Source organism: Phyllobates terribilis, unplaced genomic scaffold (assembly GCF_046119375.1).
Source record: "Phyllobates terribilis strain yellow unplaced genomic scaffold, ASM4611937v1 Scaffold_7__3_contigs__length_470593459, whole genome shotgun sequence".
In the NCBI taxonomy this organism is placed as follows: Eukaryota; Metazoa; Chordata; class Amphibia; order Anura; family Dendrobatidae; genus Phyllobates; species Phyllobates terribilis.
Genome location: NW_027362767.1, coordinates 317,604,072 through 317,622,992, shown reverse-complemented (window position 1 = coordinate 317,622,992; position 18,921 = coordinate 317,604,072). Strand labels below are relative to the sequence as shown.

Below are 18,921 nucleotides of genomic sequence, written 5' to 3'. Positions count from 1 at the left end.
GACCTTCATTTCTTAAAGTAATGATGGCCACTTGTTTTTCTTTACTTAGCTGCTTTTTTCTTGCCATAATACAAATTCTAACAGTCTATTCAGTAGGACTACCAGACTTCTGCACAACACAACTGATGGTCGCAACCCCATTTATAAGGCAAAAAATCCCACTTATTAAACCTGACAGGGCACACCTGTGAAGTGAAAACCATTTCCGGTGACTACCTCTTGAAGCTCATCAAGAGAATGCCAAGAGTGTGCAAAGCAGTCATCAAACCAAAAGGTGGCTACTTTGAGAACCTAGAATATAAGACATATTTTCAGTTGTTTCACACTTTTTTGTTAAGTATATAATTCCACATGTGTTAATTCATAGTTCTGATGCCTTCAGTGTGAATGTACAATTTTCATAGTCATGAAAATACAGAAAAATCTTTAAATGAGAAGGTGTGTCCAAACTTTTGGTCTGTACTGTAGGTCATAGGAAGCTGAATGTAATGATACCTTGATATCTGCGATCTGATGTCTTATTAGAGAGAAATCCATGTTTTTCTTATATGTAAATGAGTTAAGATCTATGGGCCAGACATAGATCTCCCTGAGAATCTTCTCCAGAGACTATTTTAAGTGAAAAGGGGGTGTTACCAGTGTGAGACTTGTAGATCCGGAGAGCAGACTGTCAGTCATTACATTTCTCACATTGGTAACTCCCCCTTTAATGTAAAATAAGCTCTGAATGTAGAAGCTTAGCACAACTAATTTTTAAATCTACGTAACCACTAATTTTATGTAAATCTATATTTCTGATGTTAGAGGTTTTTATAGTCTTTAAAATACTTTACTTTTTTTAAATTTTAATCCCAGAAAATATCACACCATTGGGTAACTATATGATATTTCAAAGCATAGCCCTCTAAAGTAGCTATTAGACCTACACCAATTTGCTGTATACGTGCAATAGCTTTAAGCTTTAGTTGACCAGAAGATGATTAGAATAAGTGGTTTCTGCACAGTTGTCCTGTTTTTTAATGTGAGCCACCCCATCAGACTTAAATTACACAGCCAGGGTACTGTGCAAGATTCAGCAGAAGGTTGTTAATGGATAGTACAATATTGAATCATATTTGTCCCATTTTCAGGCATCATTTCATAGCAATCGAGGATTAGATTGTGGGGCTATTACTTATAGGAAGAAGGGATGTATGTGCACTTATTGGCACTTTTGCATCATTTGGGATTCATTCACTGGTCATGAATTAATCATCATCCATAATGTTTGACATGTTTAAACCATAGCCTTAACCCACATTACAGCAGCTTTTACATCAGTCATTCAATGCACGTCCATTGTTTTCATCTGCCTCTTAAGTTTGGTTGTGGCATGCTAACAAAATGTCATTTCTCATAAATTAACTGATTATTGTTCTGCCAGGCTTGACGTTGCCGTGTATAATTGCTGGAGACGTTGGAGACCCAGGAATTCCTGGCAACCCTGGACTTCCAGGTATTTTTAGAATGTGTATACATTTTTATGACCACTTTTACAGTCTTGCAAAAATTGTGCAGAGAACACAGTATTTAATTTCCTGTCGATCAGTTCCATCTTTGGCTGGTGGCCTGTTGAAGCCCGCTCACTTCACCAACTGCAAACAGGGCACCGTAGAAAGGACTCCTGCTGCAGCCAGTTGTCTTACAGCCACACACAGTGACATGGCTGAGACACACCGAAGAATTATTTATATATTTTCCACTTTTAATTGTAATAGGAGACTTTCTGATGGCTTGTTAAAGCCATCATCAACTTCAAATGGCAAATGACTTATGCTGCAGCCAGTTGTCTTACAGTTAACTTGTGGAAGAACTAATAACATTTTTATTAATATTCAAAGAAGTTTAATTTGAGGCATCATATAAACGTAACTCAAAGCAAGCCGAGGCGAAATCTCCTCAGTTCCCTAGATGTCAAACCAGAGCCATCAATCCATAGACCCCATATCTTGTAAAATTTAGAGATAGCTTCTCTTTTTAGGTATATGCCTTTTTCAAAATTTACTAGCCAGATAACTTTATCAATAAATTCTGATATCATAGGCTCCTGATCTGCTATCCATTTTTGGGCTATAAATTTTCTTACCACACATAACATATGTGCCGCCGCAATTTTGCCGTACTCATCAATAGTCAGATCTTCAACATATCCCAGTATACATACTAATGGTGAAAGCTCTACGTCAATTGAATAAACCCTGTTAATCATTGCTACAACACTCTTCCAAAAGGACACCAATTTAGGACAGTTCCACATCATATGAAGCATATCTGCTATGTTAATTTTGCATCTAGGACAGTGGGGACTTGAACAAAATCCTATGTTAAATAAAAATTGAGATGTCCTATATACCTGGTGTATCACATATATATGGGACAGTCTATGGGATTCACTTAAAGACAGCTGTGGAACTCTTTCCAGTATATCTGACCAGTGATTTTCCTCTATGGGTCCCATTACACTCTCCAATTTCTCTTTTGATCGCATCAGCTGGTTTGTCAATATAATATCTAAGAGAATGTTATAAAGTAATGAGATCAGTCCACGAGAACTGTGTAAATTAGCTATTCTCTCTATTATTGAATTTCGGGGTACCCCTTCTTCCAGAACAATGCCTTCCGCCCAATATGCGTGCCTAAATTGTAAATATTTGTAGAATTCAGAGTGAGGTAACGCATATTTGTTTTGCAGCTGTGAGAATTCCTTAATCACATCACCTGTCAGCACTTGATTAAGTCTGTTTAAACCCTTGGCTCTCCAGGAGCCAAATCCCACCAGTTGGTATAGATTTGGAAGCCATGGAGTGTTCCATAATGAAGTCAATTGTGAAACACCTTCTATTCCTTGTAATTTTTTCATTGTCCCCCAAAGTCTGTGACATAACAGCATAGTCTGTATTTTGCCTCCAAGTGTCCCAAACTTATGTGCCTCCAATACCTCATAGAGTTTATGTGCTTGGAAATAATGCTGTAGCAACATACGCTGAGCTCCCCCTCCCTCAGGGTCGTCCCATCCCCGAATATGTTGAAGCTGACATGCCACATAATATACCCATGGGTTAGGAACCGCAAGCCCTCCCATTGTTTTCTTTCTTTGCAATGTGTCCAGTTTAATTCTCAGTCTGTTTGCCCCATATTAATTTTCTAAACTCCTGACTGACTTTAAAGAAAAACCTCCAATTTATCCATATTGGGGAGTTGTGTAGAACATAGAGCAGTTGTGGCATCCAGATCATTTTGACCAGGTTAGCACGGCCCACAACTGACAATGGTAACTTAGACCAGGCACCTAGTTCAATATATTTTTCACTTTCAATTGTAATATGAGACTTGCTGATGCCAGTTGAAGCCAGCACCATCATCAACTGCAAATGGGACAATGGAAAGAACTTCTGCTGCAGCTAGTTATCTTACAGCTACACAGAGGCACATGGCTGAGACACACTGAGAAGATTACTTTATATATTTTTTAATTTTAATTGTACTATGAGACAAAATAGGATGAGGAGGAAGAGATTAAGGGAAGAATTTCTGGGATATTTTCATTTTCTGTGCATTTTCTGTTAGGGTTTCTGTAAGCAGCAACACATTTATTTATATTTGGACCTCTTTTAAAAGAAGATAAATAATTAAGTGAATCATTTTGTTGTTAGGTTCCAGGGGTGAAAAAGGATTCTCAGGTATTCCTGGGCTACGTGGTTTTGATGGTGCCAAAGGACAACCAGGTAGTCCAGGGTTTGGTGGATTTCCAGGACCTCCAGGTATGAACCAAGTATGCATGTACTTTTCAGATGGCTAAGTAATGTGATATCTTTCATAATGGCCTGCTCCATTTGTTTTTCAGGATTTACCGGGCCTCGGGGGGAAGAAGGTCCTGTTGGTTTTCCTGGCTTGGATGGCATTGATGGGCAGCCAGGAAAGAAGGGAATTCCTGGTGTATCTGGTTTTAAAGGAATCCGTGGTGAAGTTTTGGGTGCTGAACCTGGTCCTCCTGGTGAGCCTGGAAGACCAGGTGTCATAGGAGATAAAGGAATTAGAGGAGAATCTGGTTTTGATGGACAGAAAGGTAAGTAGAAAGCATACTTGGGGTAGATGTCATTTGTGGACTTAATGTGTAAAGCCAACTTGAAATCTATACATCTAAACAGTAGGATGATCGGTCAATGATATTATGCAAGAGGACAGACTGATACATGCCTGACAGCAGAGGTTGGGAGAAAGGATCATCAATCATATTAAATTTTAACATGCCTCATCTTTTGTTCCCCTGTAAAGTGAGCTGATTCTCATTTCCTACTTTAAATTAATCACATATGCTCACTGTTTTGAGGGATATTGGTGGCTGGGTGAGTTCATATGTCTTCAACATGAAAAGGGGAGTATGCCACTTCAAGCACCTTTGGCAGAAGCTTATTTCCCAGGAGAATGAAAGGATCCGGTGTTGAAAGATCCTTCTTTCCCCTGGAATTGTACATAGAGATTCAGAGGCCCCCATACACATTGAATAATTGATAAGATCTTCCGAACAAGGTGGGCTTGGCCTGTCTTTCTATAAAGGGTGTATAGATAGTTTAATGATTAATATATTTTTATCATGGTTTCCACAATGTCAAGTTGTTAATAAAGACTTCATAATGGTTACTATATTTGCTTCTGATGCTGAGTTTTCTTTTGGTTTCTGCCTGATAGGATTAGATGGGCGCCCTGGACTTATGGGTGCTAAAGGGGAAAAAGGTAATCCAGGATTTCCTGGAAACCAAGGTCCAAGAGGAGCACCTGGATTTGGAGGTGATGCTGGTATAAAAGGAAGACAAGGTCCTGTGGGAGAGCCTGGATTTCAAGGGTCACCAGGTATGAAAATCAAAGTCTGTAAAAAATGCTCTGAATTTTATAGAAAGCATTACATTTTCTATCTGTCAGAAGGGACCGATTTTGATGACAGCTAAATGAAAAGACTTCTACAGTACAATTTTAATAATGTTGAACAACTAAACTGTGATGTTCTTTGATGATAAAGTTTGTATCTGTATCTCAGGTGCAATAATGTAACAGTTTGGTAAGTACACCAGTCAGTCAAAATACTTGTCATAAAGTGATTTACTGTTTGATAATGATTTTAGTAATATGTATTTGTTGTGTTTATTTTTATTATTATCCATATATTGTACTTATGGTCTCATAAATATACAGCGCTATTAGTCCTGTTAATGGGGCAAAATTAAGCGAGACTTAGGCTATGTGCCCACGTTGCAGAAATGAAGCAGAAAATTTCTGCTTCATTTCTGCAAGTCCTCTCCCGGAAAAATGCATGCGGAATTCCGCACGCGTTTATCGCGCGTTTTTCTCGCGTTTATCGCGCGTTTTCCACATGCGGAATTGCCTTGCGTTTTTTATGCATTGGACAAAGGCAATTCCGCATGTGGAAACACAAAATTAATTGACATGCTGCGGATTTTTGAACGCAGCATAAACGCTGCGGAAAAATCCGCAGCATGTGCATAGAACATATGTGTGAAACCTTAGATTCCTCAATATAACCCCTTTTACTCTGATGACAGCGTTACACCTCCTTTGCATTCTCTCAAGCAGTTTTATCAGATACTCACCTGGAATGGCTTACCAACAGTCTTGAAAGAGTTCCCAGAAGTGGCAAGAACTTGTTTGCTGCTTTGCCTTCACAGTCCAACTCGTCCCAAACTATCTGATCCCAAACCATCTCAGTTGGGTTGAGGTTGGGTGATTGTGAAGGCCATGTTATCTGACACAGAATTCCATCCCTGTACTTATTGGTCACATAGCCTGGAAATGTTTTCTCGGTCTATTGCAATAATGGTCCTACTAAGTGAAAATCAGATGGTATGATATGTCATTGTAGAATGCTGTGGTAGCCAGCTGGGTAAGTGTACCTTGAATTCAAAATAAAACACCAACCGCTAAGCACCCCCACACATCACATCTTAATTTCCATTCTTCACGGTGGGCACCACACATGCACATGTAGAAACCATCCGATCACATTTCTGCTACTTGACGTCTGTGCCTCATTCATTAGGGCTGTTATCTGAAGTGCTGCCAGTTTGCATTTTCTGAGGCTTGCAACTCTGATGAACGTATCCTCTGCAGCAGAGGTCATTGTTGGTCTCCTTTTTTTTGAGGTTGTCCTCATTAGAGCAAATTTCATCACAGCAATTGATGGTTATCATGACTGCACTTAAAAATCTCTTCAAGGTTCTAGCAATGTTCCAGATTGACTGACTTTCATTTCATAAAGAAATATTGGACTGTCGTTTCTCTTTACTTAGTACTCAGTTCTATTCAGGCCTGAGCCCTTTTCCACATATTCTAACCCAGAATATGACAAGAATCAGTAGACAAACACCTGATGGTCGCAAACACTTTCTGAAGGCCAATGATTCCACAAATGAACTCTTCCCGAGGCATACCTGTTCACTGGAAGCCAATCCAGGTGACTACCTTATGAAGCTGCTTGAGGGAATGCCTATGGAGCAGGGTACTTTGATGAATATAAAGTTAAATACATACTCTGGTTTGATTCACAGGTGTTACTTTACTCCTTATTGCCATACTTGTTCCTTTGTGGTTTGCACATTCCAATAAAAAACAAACAAAAAAAGCATTGCATGAACTTGTGTATCCAAATGTTTGACTTTGACTGTGTAGTTACCAGTCGCCACTCCATCATTATTCTGAATTCAGTTGCACAAATGTTGATCATTTTTTCATTGAATTTAATATTTTAGTCACCCGCCTTTGAACATGCTCAAGCTCTAAAATGATTTTCTTGTGCACTAGTGCTAAAAACTGTACACAATATTCTTTATATGGTATGACTAATTTGTAAAGTGGCATCATTATTTTCTAATTATGAGGATATGTGCCTTTTTGGATGTACCCTATGATATGATTTGCATTGGCGGCAGCTGCTTGACGGCTGGATGCTACAGTTAGGCTTTTTGTCAACTAAAATTCCTTTCCCATGTTTTACCCAGTGTTTTGCCATTTAGTAAGTTATCTTGTCATGTATTTTTTATTTTTTATATTTTTTCTTACCAAGTGCAGAACCTTACATCTGTCAGTGTTAAAACTTCCAAAGCCTTCAACTTATCCAGATACAATTGCATGGTAAAAAATGTAATTACCGTAATAGAGTTGATCAAAAAAATTCTCAGGATCCTAGTCCAACACTCACGTCAGTAGCCCATGGCCACTGGACCAGATCCATACTCTTACCTGCTGACATCCATGACTCTTATTCTGATTAGTAGCCTCTGTGCATCATCATCATAGCGTGACACAAGCATGACATCACGCCAGGCCTTCTAATTGGAAGAGGAGCCGGGGATGCCAGCAGGTAGGAGGGAGTTCACAGGGCTATGGTCCTACAACCATGGATTACTGATGTGACTGCTGGTTCTGGGTCCTGAAAATCTTTTTGCTCAACTTTAGTATTTAATAAATATATTTAAGTGCACAAAGCATAATATTTCCCCCTGTGGTAAGGAAGTAATGGTATCCCAATCTAAGTATGACTCTGTAATAATACATTATTCTTCTGCACTTGAGTACTAAAGAGTATATATAATTAGGGTAAGACATGTGCATCAACATATTGCAATGCCCATTAGGGATATGAAGGCTATATAGAATTGAAATGTATTCACTTTGAGAAATGATGATAATTATGAGTGAATATTGGAAGCATGATAATGGACATCTCATAAATCACTGTCTTTCGTCTGTTCATCCGCTTGTCTAGATTTCTGTTTTTTTGTAGTTACTTTCTAACTCTGATCACTAACCGTAACTCAATCAGGTGACTAAATACAATCACAGACGGAGGTCAGGACATCATTCTCTCCTTTCTTGTTATCTTCCATTTCATTCCTTCCATGGGGTGCTCTTCTAGAGAAAATGATTCATTTGTTTTGTGATATCTCTCAGCTGGCAATTTCCATTTCACCATGTGCTATCTTTCAAACATTTTGTCTGTTTTTCCTTCATCATGCTTTTATTCCAAATTTCACCAATCCTCCGTATTTTGATGTGATTCTGTATGGTTTCGGCTTCTTCACGTAGGCTGCCAAGGTGAGAAAGTGTTCTCTAGCATAAAAGCAGATGGACTAACAGCCCAGCTATTGATGCTGCGGGCACTGGCCATAGGTGACACCCCTTATTCAATTAATCTCTTTACAAAAAACATTGTGCCCATGTGGTACAGAAATGAAAAAGAGGGTAATGTAAAATTCAATTGTTATATATATTTCCTGCTACAAAAAAACTTGATAATATGAAGCAAAGCAGTATTTCATTCTTTGGGTACCTATCACAAGCCTGGCTAGTGTAGTGAAGATTGACCTTTTACCATCATTGTGTATCACCTGGGACACATTGTTGCTCAATACTCCAATAGGGAGTTGGGATAAATTGAATCTTGTATTTTGATACCAATTTTTTAACTACCTCTAACCAATATAAAGCTATAATAGGGCAAGACTCAGTGGCGTAGTCCCATGGTCCCTGGTGCAAAATGTGGACCTGTGCCACAGTGCCCCCACCTCCTTGTTAGTCAGATGTATGAGACTTTATAGCGTTCTAGACCCTATAAAGACATACTTATTCACTCTCCATGTAATAGTGTCTCTCGTCCTGTTCCTTTTCTATAATAATGTACCCCATCATGGGCCCCTTCCTGGTATAATGTCCTCCATCCTGAGCCCCTTCCAGTAATAATGTCCCTCATCCTGGGCCCCTTCCTGGTATAATGTCCTTCATCCTGAGCCCCTCCCAGTAATAATGTCCCTCATCCTGGGCCCCTTCCTGGTATAATATCACCTGTTCTGGGCCTCTTCCTGGTATAATGTCTGATTCCTGTAACGATGCTCCCCATCCTGGTATAATGTCCCCCATCATGGGCCCCTTCCTGATATAATGTCCCCCATTCTTCCTGGTATACTGTCCCCCATCATGGACCCCTTCCTGTTATAATGTTCTCCATCCTATAACAATGTCCTCCATCCTGGGCCCCTTCCTGGTATCATCTTCCCCATCCTTCTTGGTATTATGTCCACCATCCCAGGCCCCTTACTTATATAATGTCCCCCATCATTCTTGGTATAATGTCCACCATCTTAGGCCCCTATTTGGTTTAATATCCGTTCTGCTTTTCTTTTCCAATGCATTAAAAAAAATAAGTGATTCTTCTTACCTTTCTCCGCTCTCATGACGTGCGGTGTCCTCTTCTATAGCCTGCAGCTGAGTTTGGCATTCCATTCTCTGTGCGGCGTTTGACGTCACTGTCATGCGCCACTTGTGATGGGCACTTAGATGTTAGCTGCTGGCCTCTGATTGGTCAGTGGCATGTATTGCAGTGCAGGGAGTCAGTGGGTCTCTCCGCCACAATACACTTCAGCTGATTGTGCATCTGAGGACGCACATCCAACTTGAAATAGGTGCTGGTGTCGGTCCCCCTCCCGCATGGGCCCGGTCGCAGCTGCAAATTCTGTGATTGCGAAAGTTACGCCTCTGGCAAGGCTAAAATATTTGTAATGTAATGTTTGCTAGTACTTTAAAGGGGTTTTCCCACGAACAAAAGTTCATTTTAATAATTGTCTGTGTCTGACCGTGTACGGAATATACCACATCTCCTGGGCAGGGGAGGAAGCAAAAGAGTATACAGACAGGACAGCAGGGGATCACATTTTCTGAGGTAAAATATTTCACTGCTTGTTTATAAACAATATTTTACCTCACAAAATGAATCCTCTGTGATCCCCTGCTGTAATGTCTGTATACTCTTTTGCTTTCTCCCCTGCCCAGGAGATGTGGTATGATCAGACCATGTCCCATACACGGTCAGACACCGCCATTCATTAAGATGAACTTTTTTTAATGGGAAAATCCCTTTAAGTAATATACTATATGCAGGAGAACTGTATTAGGCAAAGAACTGATTGAGCATAGTAAAGTAATACTGTGAAGAATGGCACATAAATTTGACAAAATTACATCTGCACCAGAAGTGACACGTTTCATACATGTACCCCAGTATGCATGACCCAGATCATGGGGTGCCACTGTCCTCGATATCACTTGGATGTCATCAATGTTGTGATTTATCATCCGAGAACTCTAATATTTCTACAGTGCCACCCACTTCAATATCGGGAGACTAGTGGCATTGATGACATTATGTCACCATGTACCTGCCAGGAAATTATTATTATTATAGCGCCATTTATTCCATGGCACTTTGCATGTGAAAAGGGGTATACATAATAAAAAACAAGTACAATATTCATGAACAATACAAGTCAGCGTCTGGTACAAGAGGAGAGAGGACCCTGCCTGTGAGGGCTCACAATCTACGAGGAGATGAAAATAGAAGGAAACACACACAGCCCTTATGCAATACCAATATATACTGATATGTGCAAAAATTCCAGCAGTGTTATGTCTTCCACTTTAATCTGTTATATTCACCACATGTTCAAGAAAGTCCTAATATTAGCAGATTGTCCATAGTCGTCCTGTTTAAGAAAGTCCTGATATTTGCGGATTGTCCATAGTCATCTTGTTCCTTTTCTATAATAATGGCCCCTGTCCCGGATCCTTTCTATAATAATGTCCCCCATCATGGGCCGCTTCCCATTCACAGCCGGGTAGTTAACATGGCCACATGCCAACCTTGCCATGTTTCAGGGGAACACCTCCTTTCTCATGCAAGACAGGTGCACTTCTTGCAAGTAACATGCCCTTGTCCTATACGTCAGGACAGGCACCTGCCAGAGCAAATTCATCAGTGCCATTAACCTCCAGATGGAAAAGTGAGTGATACTGGAGCACTTTAAAGTCACCCTCTACCATATCCCTACCTTAGACAGCAGAAAATGCTTTCAATTTTATTTTCCAAATGTCTTCAAACATCAAGCTTAAAGTGACCCTCCGACCTCTCCCTAAGGCCTCTTTCACACATCCGGATATTTCCGGTACTGGAAAAAACAGTACCGGAGATGTCCGTGTGTATGATGCCACATCAATATCACACGTACCGACGCCTGGGAATACAGTTAGCGCTGCTCCCAAGCGCTGGGTGTTGAACGCTGCCCTCATCCTTGTCCCCTGGGGACAATGTTGAGAGTAGTATTCTGTTCTCGCTGTCTCCAAAACCTGTACAGATAAGAATAAAATAAAAAATTCCTTATACTCACATGTCCTAAATGTCCCACGCTGTAATCCAACTGACCGCACATGCTGAGGAGCAGAGGAGAATGAGTCGCTGCAGAGAGCGGGCCCCTGACCTGCGCTGAGCTCACTGAGCAGTGTCCTGTCGCTCAGTGCATTTCAGGGGCCCTTTCGCTGCAGCGAGTGATTCTCCTCTGCTCCTCGGCGTGAGCTGTCAGATGGATTACAGCAGGGGACACTTAAGACAGGTACTTGGGAACTGCGCTACCTGTACCGCTGATTCCCAGGTGCCGGTACGTGTCTAACTGATGACACACGGATGTCATCTGTGTGTCATCAGTGTGCACGTGTGCGGGACGTTTTGCGGCCTGTGCTGTGAGTAAAAAATGGACACACACTGACTTTTAAAAAACCCATTCATTTGAATGGGTCTACGTATGTTAGTGTCTCCAGTACTTGTGGAAACGGACACCGCACGTACGCGAAACATGGACGTTTGAAACACCCCTAAAAGGCGGTCATATATTTGGCACTTATAGTCACTTTCCTTACTGACCTCTGTTTTTTGTCTACTATGTATATAGAATATACATCAAATCATCTAATCTGGCCAGAATATGAAATACTGCTTAAAGTTTCACAGATTTTAAACAAAACTTTCCATCTTCAGAATATAAGCATGCCACTCTTCTGACAGTGGTTGAGATAAAATGTGTATGAAATGAGGTTTACTCATTCTTCTATTAAGTCAGATCTGTCACCTGATTTCACAATACAAACTGCATTCATTATTAAATAGATGTCTAAATTTGATGAGGCCAATGTATTTACTTTGAAAATCCATGTCAGAATGACTGTATAATCCTTTTTGAAAGTTTAACTTAATCTCTACGCGCATAACTTGATTGACAGCTCCTCAGTGTCCTTCCTCCCTGCTGCTGCTGAGATCTCACACTGCTCAGTACAAGCTGCTGCTGTCAGTCAGGTTGGGTTAGCGCAGGCTGAATACATTTGCAATCATGAGCTTTTTCATCCTATATATCAAGATTATGTAGTCCTTTAAGGCTATGTGCCCACGATGCAGAAATGCTCCACATTTTTCCTGAGCGTTTCTGCATCTCCCTGGCAGAAAAAACACATGCAGATTTTACATGCGTTTTTTCCGCCAGAGACAAGCGTTTGTCAAGCGTTTTTAGCATGCGATTTCGCATGCTTTTGTCAATCTCTTTTCCAAGCGATTTTAGCATCACTTGGAAAAGTGCTTGAAAGTTGGTCACACAATATAAATCCATGCAACCGGAATGGATTTATATTGTGTGACCAACATAATGTTAAAAAAAAAGAATTAGAACGTAAAAAATAACCTAATACTCACCTTTCCGGCGGCCTCGGTCTGCTCCCGGCGTCTCTGCAGGTTCCGTGGCTGGTACCGGTAATGAAGGACCTTCCATGACGTCAGCGGTCAGGTGATGGTCGCGTGACCATCAGCTGACTAAATGACATCACGAAGGTCCTTGCAGATCACCGCTGGGAGCTGAGGAGAGCGCATCGTCGCCGGGAGGACACCGGGAGGAGATGGGGGCGCCGGAGAGGTAAGTATGATTATTTTTTTTTTATTTTTAACTTTAGAATTCTTTTTTAACTTGTAGGTACAATAGTATCTGGGTCGGATGAAAGTCTCCTCTTCTCCAGACCCGGGTACCATCCACGCATTAAATCGCATAAGATCCGCATGACTACATGTAATCATGCGGATCTTATGCGGTCCAGTGCAAGTCAATGGCGGCGATTTTGCAGCGGAATTGCACTAGAATTGGTCTTGCTGCGGTTTTTACCGCAATGTGAATCCGCAGCGGAAATTTCCGCATGATGTGCACAGCACATGCGGATTTGCATTGCAGTACATGGCAGACCTATTACAAGCGATTTCAATGAGTTTTTGCTGCGAAAATCCGCTGCAAAAACGCATTAAATCTGCATCGTGTGCACATAGCCTAAACATGGATTTTTAAAGTAAGTAAACCTTCCTCATCTGGTGTAAGATCTGTTGAATACAAGTTTTATTGTGAAATCTAGTGACAGATCAGTGTTAATCCAGGTGATTTTTTCCTCAACTAGTGACATATGAATATTATGGCGAACATCTCATCTAAGGGGTTTCACTACCGTCAGTTGTAGTGATATAGGCAGTAATCCTTGCAATAGGTTACATTGTGTTAGAACACTAATGCTTTTGCAGCTAACGTCCCTTCCGCTAGGTGGTTATATGTAGCAGAAATTTCTGCTATCCATCATTTGCCTTTCACTAATGGAGGATCCATGCTCCTTTGCATCCTCTAGAAGCGATGGGAATTTTTTGTTACATTCTCCATTCTTGGTTTCAGATTGTAAAATTGTATATCTTATTTCAGGTTTTCCAGGAGCAAAGGGTTTTCCAGGAGATAGAGGAGCTCCTGGCCCATTTGGGCCAAAAGGTCGCCCAGGTCTAAATGGAGATGCTGGTCGTGGAGGAGATTTAGGACCTCCGGGACCTCCAGGTCCAATTGGCCGTGATGCTCAACCTGGCTTCCCAGGACCTAAAGGTTGGTTCTTTAAAATAATTTACAATATGGTAGAAATGTATGGTAGATATATACTGATAGTTCTGCATTACATGCATAAAATGTTACACAATTGCTTTTCCACTTCCAGGTGATAAAGGCTCTTCAGGTTTGATTGGCTTCCCTGGAATGCCTGGTCTGCCTGGACTTTCTGGTGGTGTTGGACTCAAAGGATTTAATGGATTACCTGGAAGAGATGGCATTCGTGGATCAGACGGGAGAAAAGGAGAAAAAGGTGATGAAGAAATATCATGTCTTTTCATATTAGTATAAGTCTTCAATTGAAGTGATATATTCATAAGAGTATCTATTGGTGGAGAAATTAAATATCTTGTAACTTTCGGGAGCTGCCATCAGACTGTAGACCCAATTTCTCAGTATCCCTCAAAGGCGTGAGGATAGAGACTATCTCAAATAAGTGTGCATGAAATATATTATTTACTTGTATGATTTTGTTTATCATGTTCAAGCTTGGAGAACGATAACCCCATGACAGAATGTTATCGCATACTGGTAGAATATCTTTTATTTTCCACACTATATTAGGCTGTGAAGTTCAGAGGTAGCCCATTTGAACTGTTATGGAGGGTGCTGCACAAATCTCAAGAAGACTCTCTCCCTCTTTCCACTTCTTCACTTCTTCCTATTGCTGCCATGTTCTAAATATAAGTAGGGGTTCAAGCCCTGGAACCCCAACCTCTCTAACATTCATCTCATAGATACTTATGGCAAACCTAGCATATTAGTCAGAATACCCTTTTAAGGCATATTGTTAAATTCCAGCCAGGAAGGGGCAGGCATGGGGTTGGGCCCTTGTGTGGTCTCCATCATTCTGGATTGTGGGTTGTGTGTATATATGCTCACATATTGAATTTGCTCCTTACAATAACATGTTATACATTATGTATAATATATTATATTGTACTCTCTACCTTGCAAGGTATGCTATAACTTTCTATAACCAAACTTGGACCTGATGACAAACACAATTTAAAGAAGTTTTTTCGATACTTTCTCCGAACATAAGGAACATGTTTAAACATGACTGTATTTTCAGGCAGCAGAGGTGAACCAGGGTCACCAGGCCCTGCTAGCTTTGTAGACATATCTACTCTGAAAGGAGATCGTGGTGCCCCAGGAATAGAAGGGCGACCAGGGTTCCCTGGCCCAAGAGGTAACACTCATTCTATCTACCACATATATTTTTTTAATTCCTTATAGCTTTATAATGTTTTCAAAGCAGAGAATACCGCATTACAATAGAAATGTTTCAATATATATATATATATATATATATATATATATATATATATATATATAAAATAACATTTTCTTGATTATGAAATATTATGGATTATGGGACAGTAAAAGAATATTATATCAATCTGAATTGTAAGGAATACTCAAGGACGCTTCCTTAATGTTATCTCTGTCTAATATATGCTTCTGATGCTGTCAGATTCCACATTATTTTGCATTTCTCTGCTGAAAACTAGAAGGATTAAATTATTAGTCTATCTGGATAATCAAATGTTGGTTTAAAGCATGTTTACTGTACTATGCAAAATATTGGCAGAATCGTTTTACAAATTGAGAATTATAATTTCAATCCTAAATTGCCAGACAGAAATGTCTGGTTGGAAACAAATGTGCTTAAATCGTGCCTGTTGTTGGGATAATTCTGTGAAAAAAATGCTATTTGTAGCACCTTATTAATTCACAAAATCTAGTCATATTTCTTTTTCATCCCCACAGTAATGACTGTGTTTCCCTACTCTTAAGACCCCCATACACACTAGATGGTTGTCAGCGATTGGTGGTTCAGGCGATTGTTGGCAAGCAACTGTCTCTTCCATACACAGGAGCGCTAGCCCTGCTGAATGCTCCTTTGTTCTCTATGAGAAAGCCTCTGCCAGAGGTCCCTGGCAGCTGCTTATCTCAGGGAGAACAAAAGGATTGCCAGTCCGAAATCGGACAAGTTGAATCCTTAACTCTTTTAACAATCACCTGTCCGGGGTCCTCATACACATTAGACTGTCTGACATTATCGGTGGCTTCATCCAACTTTAGTCTAATGTACAGTACAGACCAAAAGTTTGGACACACCTTCTCATTTAAAGATTTTTCTGTATTTTCATGACTTTGAAAATTGTACATTCACACTGAAGGCATCAAAACTATGAATTACCACATGTGGAATTATATACTTAACAAAAAAGTGTGAAACAACTGAAAATATGTCTTATATTCTAGGTTCTTCAAAGTAGCCACCTTTTGCTTTGATGACTGCTTTGCACACTCTTGGCATTCTCTTGATGAGCTTCAAGAGGTAGTCACCGGAAATGGTTTTCACTTCACAGGTGTGCCCTGTTAGGTTTAATAAGTGGGATTTCTTGCCTTATAAATGGGGTTGGGACCATCAGTTGTGTTGTGCAGAAGTCTGATGGATACACAGCTGATAGTCCTACTGAATAGACTGTTAGAATTTTTATTATGGCAATGGCAAGAAAAAAGCAGCTAAGTAAAGAAAAATGAGTGGTCATCATTACTTTAAGAAATGAAGGTCAGTCAGTCTGAAAAATTGGGCAAACTTTGAAAGTGTCCCCAAGTGCAGTTGCAAAAACCATCAAGCGCTACAAAGAAACTGTCTCACATGAGGACCACCCCAGGAGAGGAAGACCAAGAGTCACCTCTGCTTCTGAGGATAAGTTTATCCGAGTCACCAGCCTCAGAAATCGCAGGTTAACAGCAGCTCAGATTAGAGACCAGGTCAATGCCACACAGAGTTCTAGCAGCAGACACATCTCTACAACTGTTAAGAGGAGACTTTGTGCAGCCTTCATGGTAAAATAGCTGCTAGGAAAGCACTGCTAAGGACAGGCAACAAGCAGAAGAGACTTGTTTGGGCTAAAGAACACAAGGAATGGACATCAGACCAGTGGAAATCTGTGCTTTGGTCTGATGAGTCCAAATTTGAGATCTTTGGTTCCAACCACCGTGTCTTTGTGCGACGCAGAAAAGGTGAACAGATGGACTCTACATGCCTGGTTACCACCGTGAAGCATGGAGGAGGAGGTGTGATAGTGTGGGGGTGCTTTGCTGGTGACACTGTTGAGGATTTATTCAAAATTGAATGCATACTGAACCAGCATGGCTACCACAGCATCTTGCAGTGGCAAGCTATTCCATCCGGTTTGCGTTTAGTTGGACCATCATTTATTTTTCAACAGGACAATGACCCCAAACACACCTCCAGGCTGTGTAAGGGCTATTTGACCAAGACGGAGAGTGATGGGGTGATACGCCAGATGACCTGGCCTCCACAGTCACCAGACCTGAACCCAATTGAGATGGTTTGGGGTGAGCTGGACCGCAGAGTGAAAGCAAAAGGGCCAACAAGTGCTAAGCATCTCTGGGAACTCCTTCAAGATTGTTGGAAAACTATTTCCGGTGATTACCTCTTGAAGCTCATCAAGAGAATGCCAAGAGTGTGCAAAGCAGTCATCAAAGGAAAAGGTGGCTACTTTGAAGAACCTAGAATATAAGACATATTTTCAGTTGTTTCACACTTTTTTGTTAAGTATATAATTTCACATGTGTTAATTCATAGTTTTGATGCCTTCAGTGTGAATGTACAATTTTCAAAGTCATGAAAATACAGAAAAATCTTTAAATGAGAAGGTGTGTCCAAACTTTTGGTCTGTACTGTATATGGGCGGCTTTAGATTGTAAGCTCTTCAGGGGAATTGTCTCCTGCAAATAAATACGCTCAGGTCGATATCTGGAAAATAGTACAATGGCAGTATTTTAATTCCTTTTAGGTGATAAAGGATATCCTGGTCTTCCTGGGTCACCTGGGCTCCCAGGTTTGCCAGGCTCCCCTGGACTACAGAAAGGTATACCTGGAGATCCTGGTTTCCCTGGAGCATCTGGACGGCCAGGTCTCCCTGGATTTAGGGGAGCACCAGGAATCAACGGTTTTCCAGGCATGCCAGGACCAAGTGTAAGTCTTCTATGTAAATATGCAATGGCAGGAGTGACATCTTTTTTTTATACAGTGGTGGCCAAAAGTATTGGCACCCCTGGAATTCTGTCAGATAATACTCAGTTTCTTCCTGAAAATGATTACAATCACAAATTCTTTGGTATTATTATCTTCATTTAATTTGCTTGTAAGGAAAAAACACAAAAGAGAATGAAGCAAAAATCAAATCATTGATCATTTCACACAAAACTCCAAAAATGGGCCAAACAAAAGTATTGGCATCCTCAGCCTAATACTTGGTTGAACAACCACTTCCGGTAACCATCAATGAGTTTCTTACAATGCTCTGCTGGAATTGTAGACTATTCTTCTTTGGCAAACTGCTCCAGGTCCCTGATATTTGATGGGTGCCTTCTCCAAACTGCCATTTTGAGATCTCTCCACAGGTGTTCTATGGGATTCAGGTCTGGACTCATTGCTGGCCACCTTAGAAGTCTCCAGTGCTATCTCTCAAACCATTTTATAGTGCTTTTGGAAGTGTGTTTTGGGTCATTGTCCTGCTGGAAGACCCATGACCTCTGAGGGAGACTCAGCATTCTCACACTGGGCCCTACATTATACTGCAAAATTTGTTGGTAGTCTTCAGACTTCATAATGCCATGCACACGGTCAAGCAGTCCAGTGCCAGAGGCAGCAAAGCAACCCCAAAACATCAGGGAACCTCCGCCATGTTTGACTGTAGGGACCGTGTTCTTTTCTTTGAATGCCTCTTTTTTTTTTCCTGTACACTCTGTTGATGCTTTTTCCCAAAAAGCTCTACTTTTGTCTCATCTGACCAGAGAACATTCTTCCAAAATGTTTTAGGCTTTCTCAGGTAAGTTTTGGCAAACTCCAGCCTGGCTTTTTTATGTCTCGGGATAAGAAGTGGGGTCTTACTGTGTATCCTACCATACAGTCCCTTTTCATTCAAACGCCGACAGATAGTACGGGTTGACACTGTTGTACCCTCGGACTGCAGGGCAGCTTGAACTTGTTTGGATGTTAGTCGAGGTTCTTTATCCACCATCCGCACAATCTTGCGTTGAAATCTCTCGT

At 40.8% G+C, this 18,921-nt stretch overlaps 1 protein-coding gene across 3 annotated transcripts in view; it reads left to right on the top strand.

Annotated features, from left to right (window-relative positions):
• The window catches only part of COL4A6 (collagen type IV alpha 6 chain), a 276,656-nt gene that overhangs the window by 224,521 nt on the left and 33,214 nt on the right, over positions 1-18,921 (top strand). For all 3 annotated transcript variants that reach the window (XM_073641112.1, XM_073641113.1, XM_073641111.1), the window contains 8 exons: positions 1,424-1,495; positions 3,693-3,800; positions 3,884-4,105; positions 4,729-4,890; positions 13,653-13,823; positions 13,933-14,076; positions 14,899-15,015; positions 17,663-17,844. In XM_073641112.1, coding sequence (XP_073497213.1) covers positions 1,424-1,495; positions 3,693-3,800; positions 3,884-4,105; positions 4,729-4,890; positions 13,653-13,823; positions 13,933-14,076; positions 14,899-15,015; positions 17,663-17,844 — 1,178 coding nt within the window. The remainder of the gene's footprint in view (positions 1-1,423; positions 1,496-3,692; positions 3,801-3,883; positions 4,106-4,728; positions 4,891-13,652; positions 13,824-13,932; positions 14,077-14,898; positions 15,016-17,662; positions 17,845-18,921) is intronic.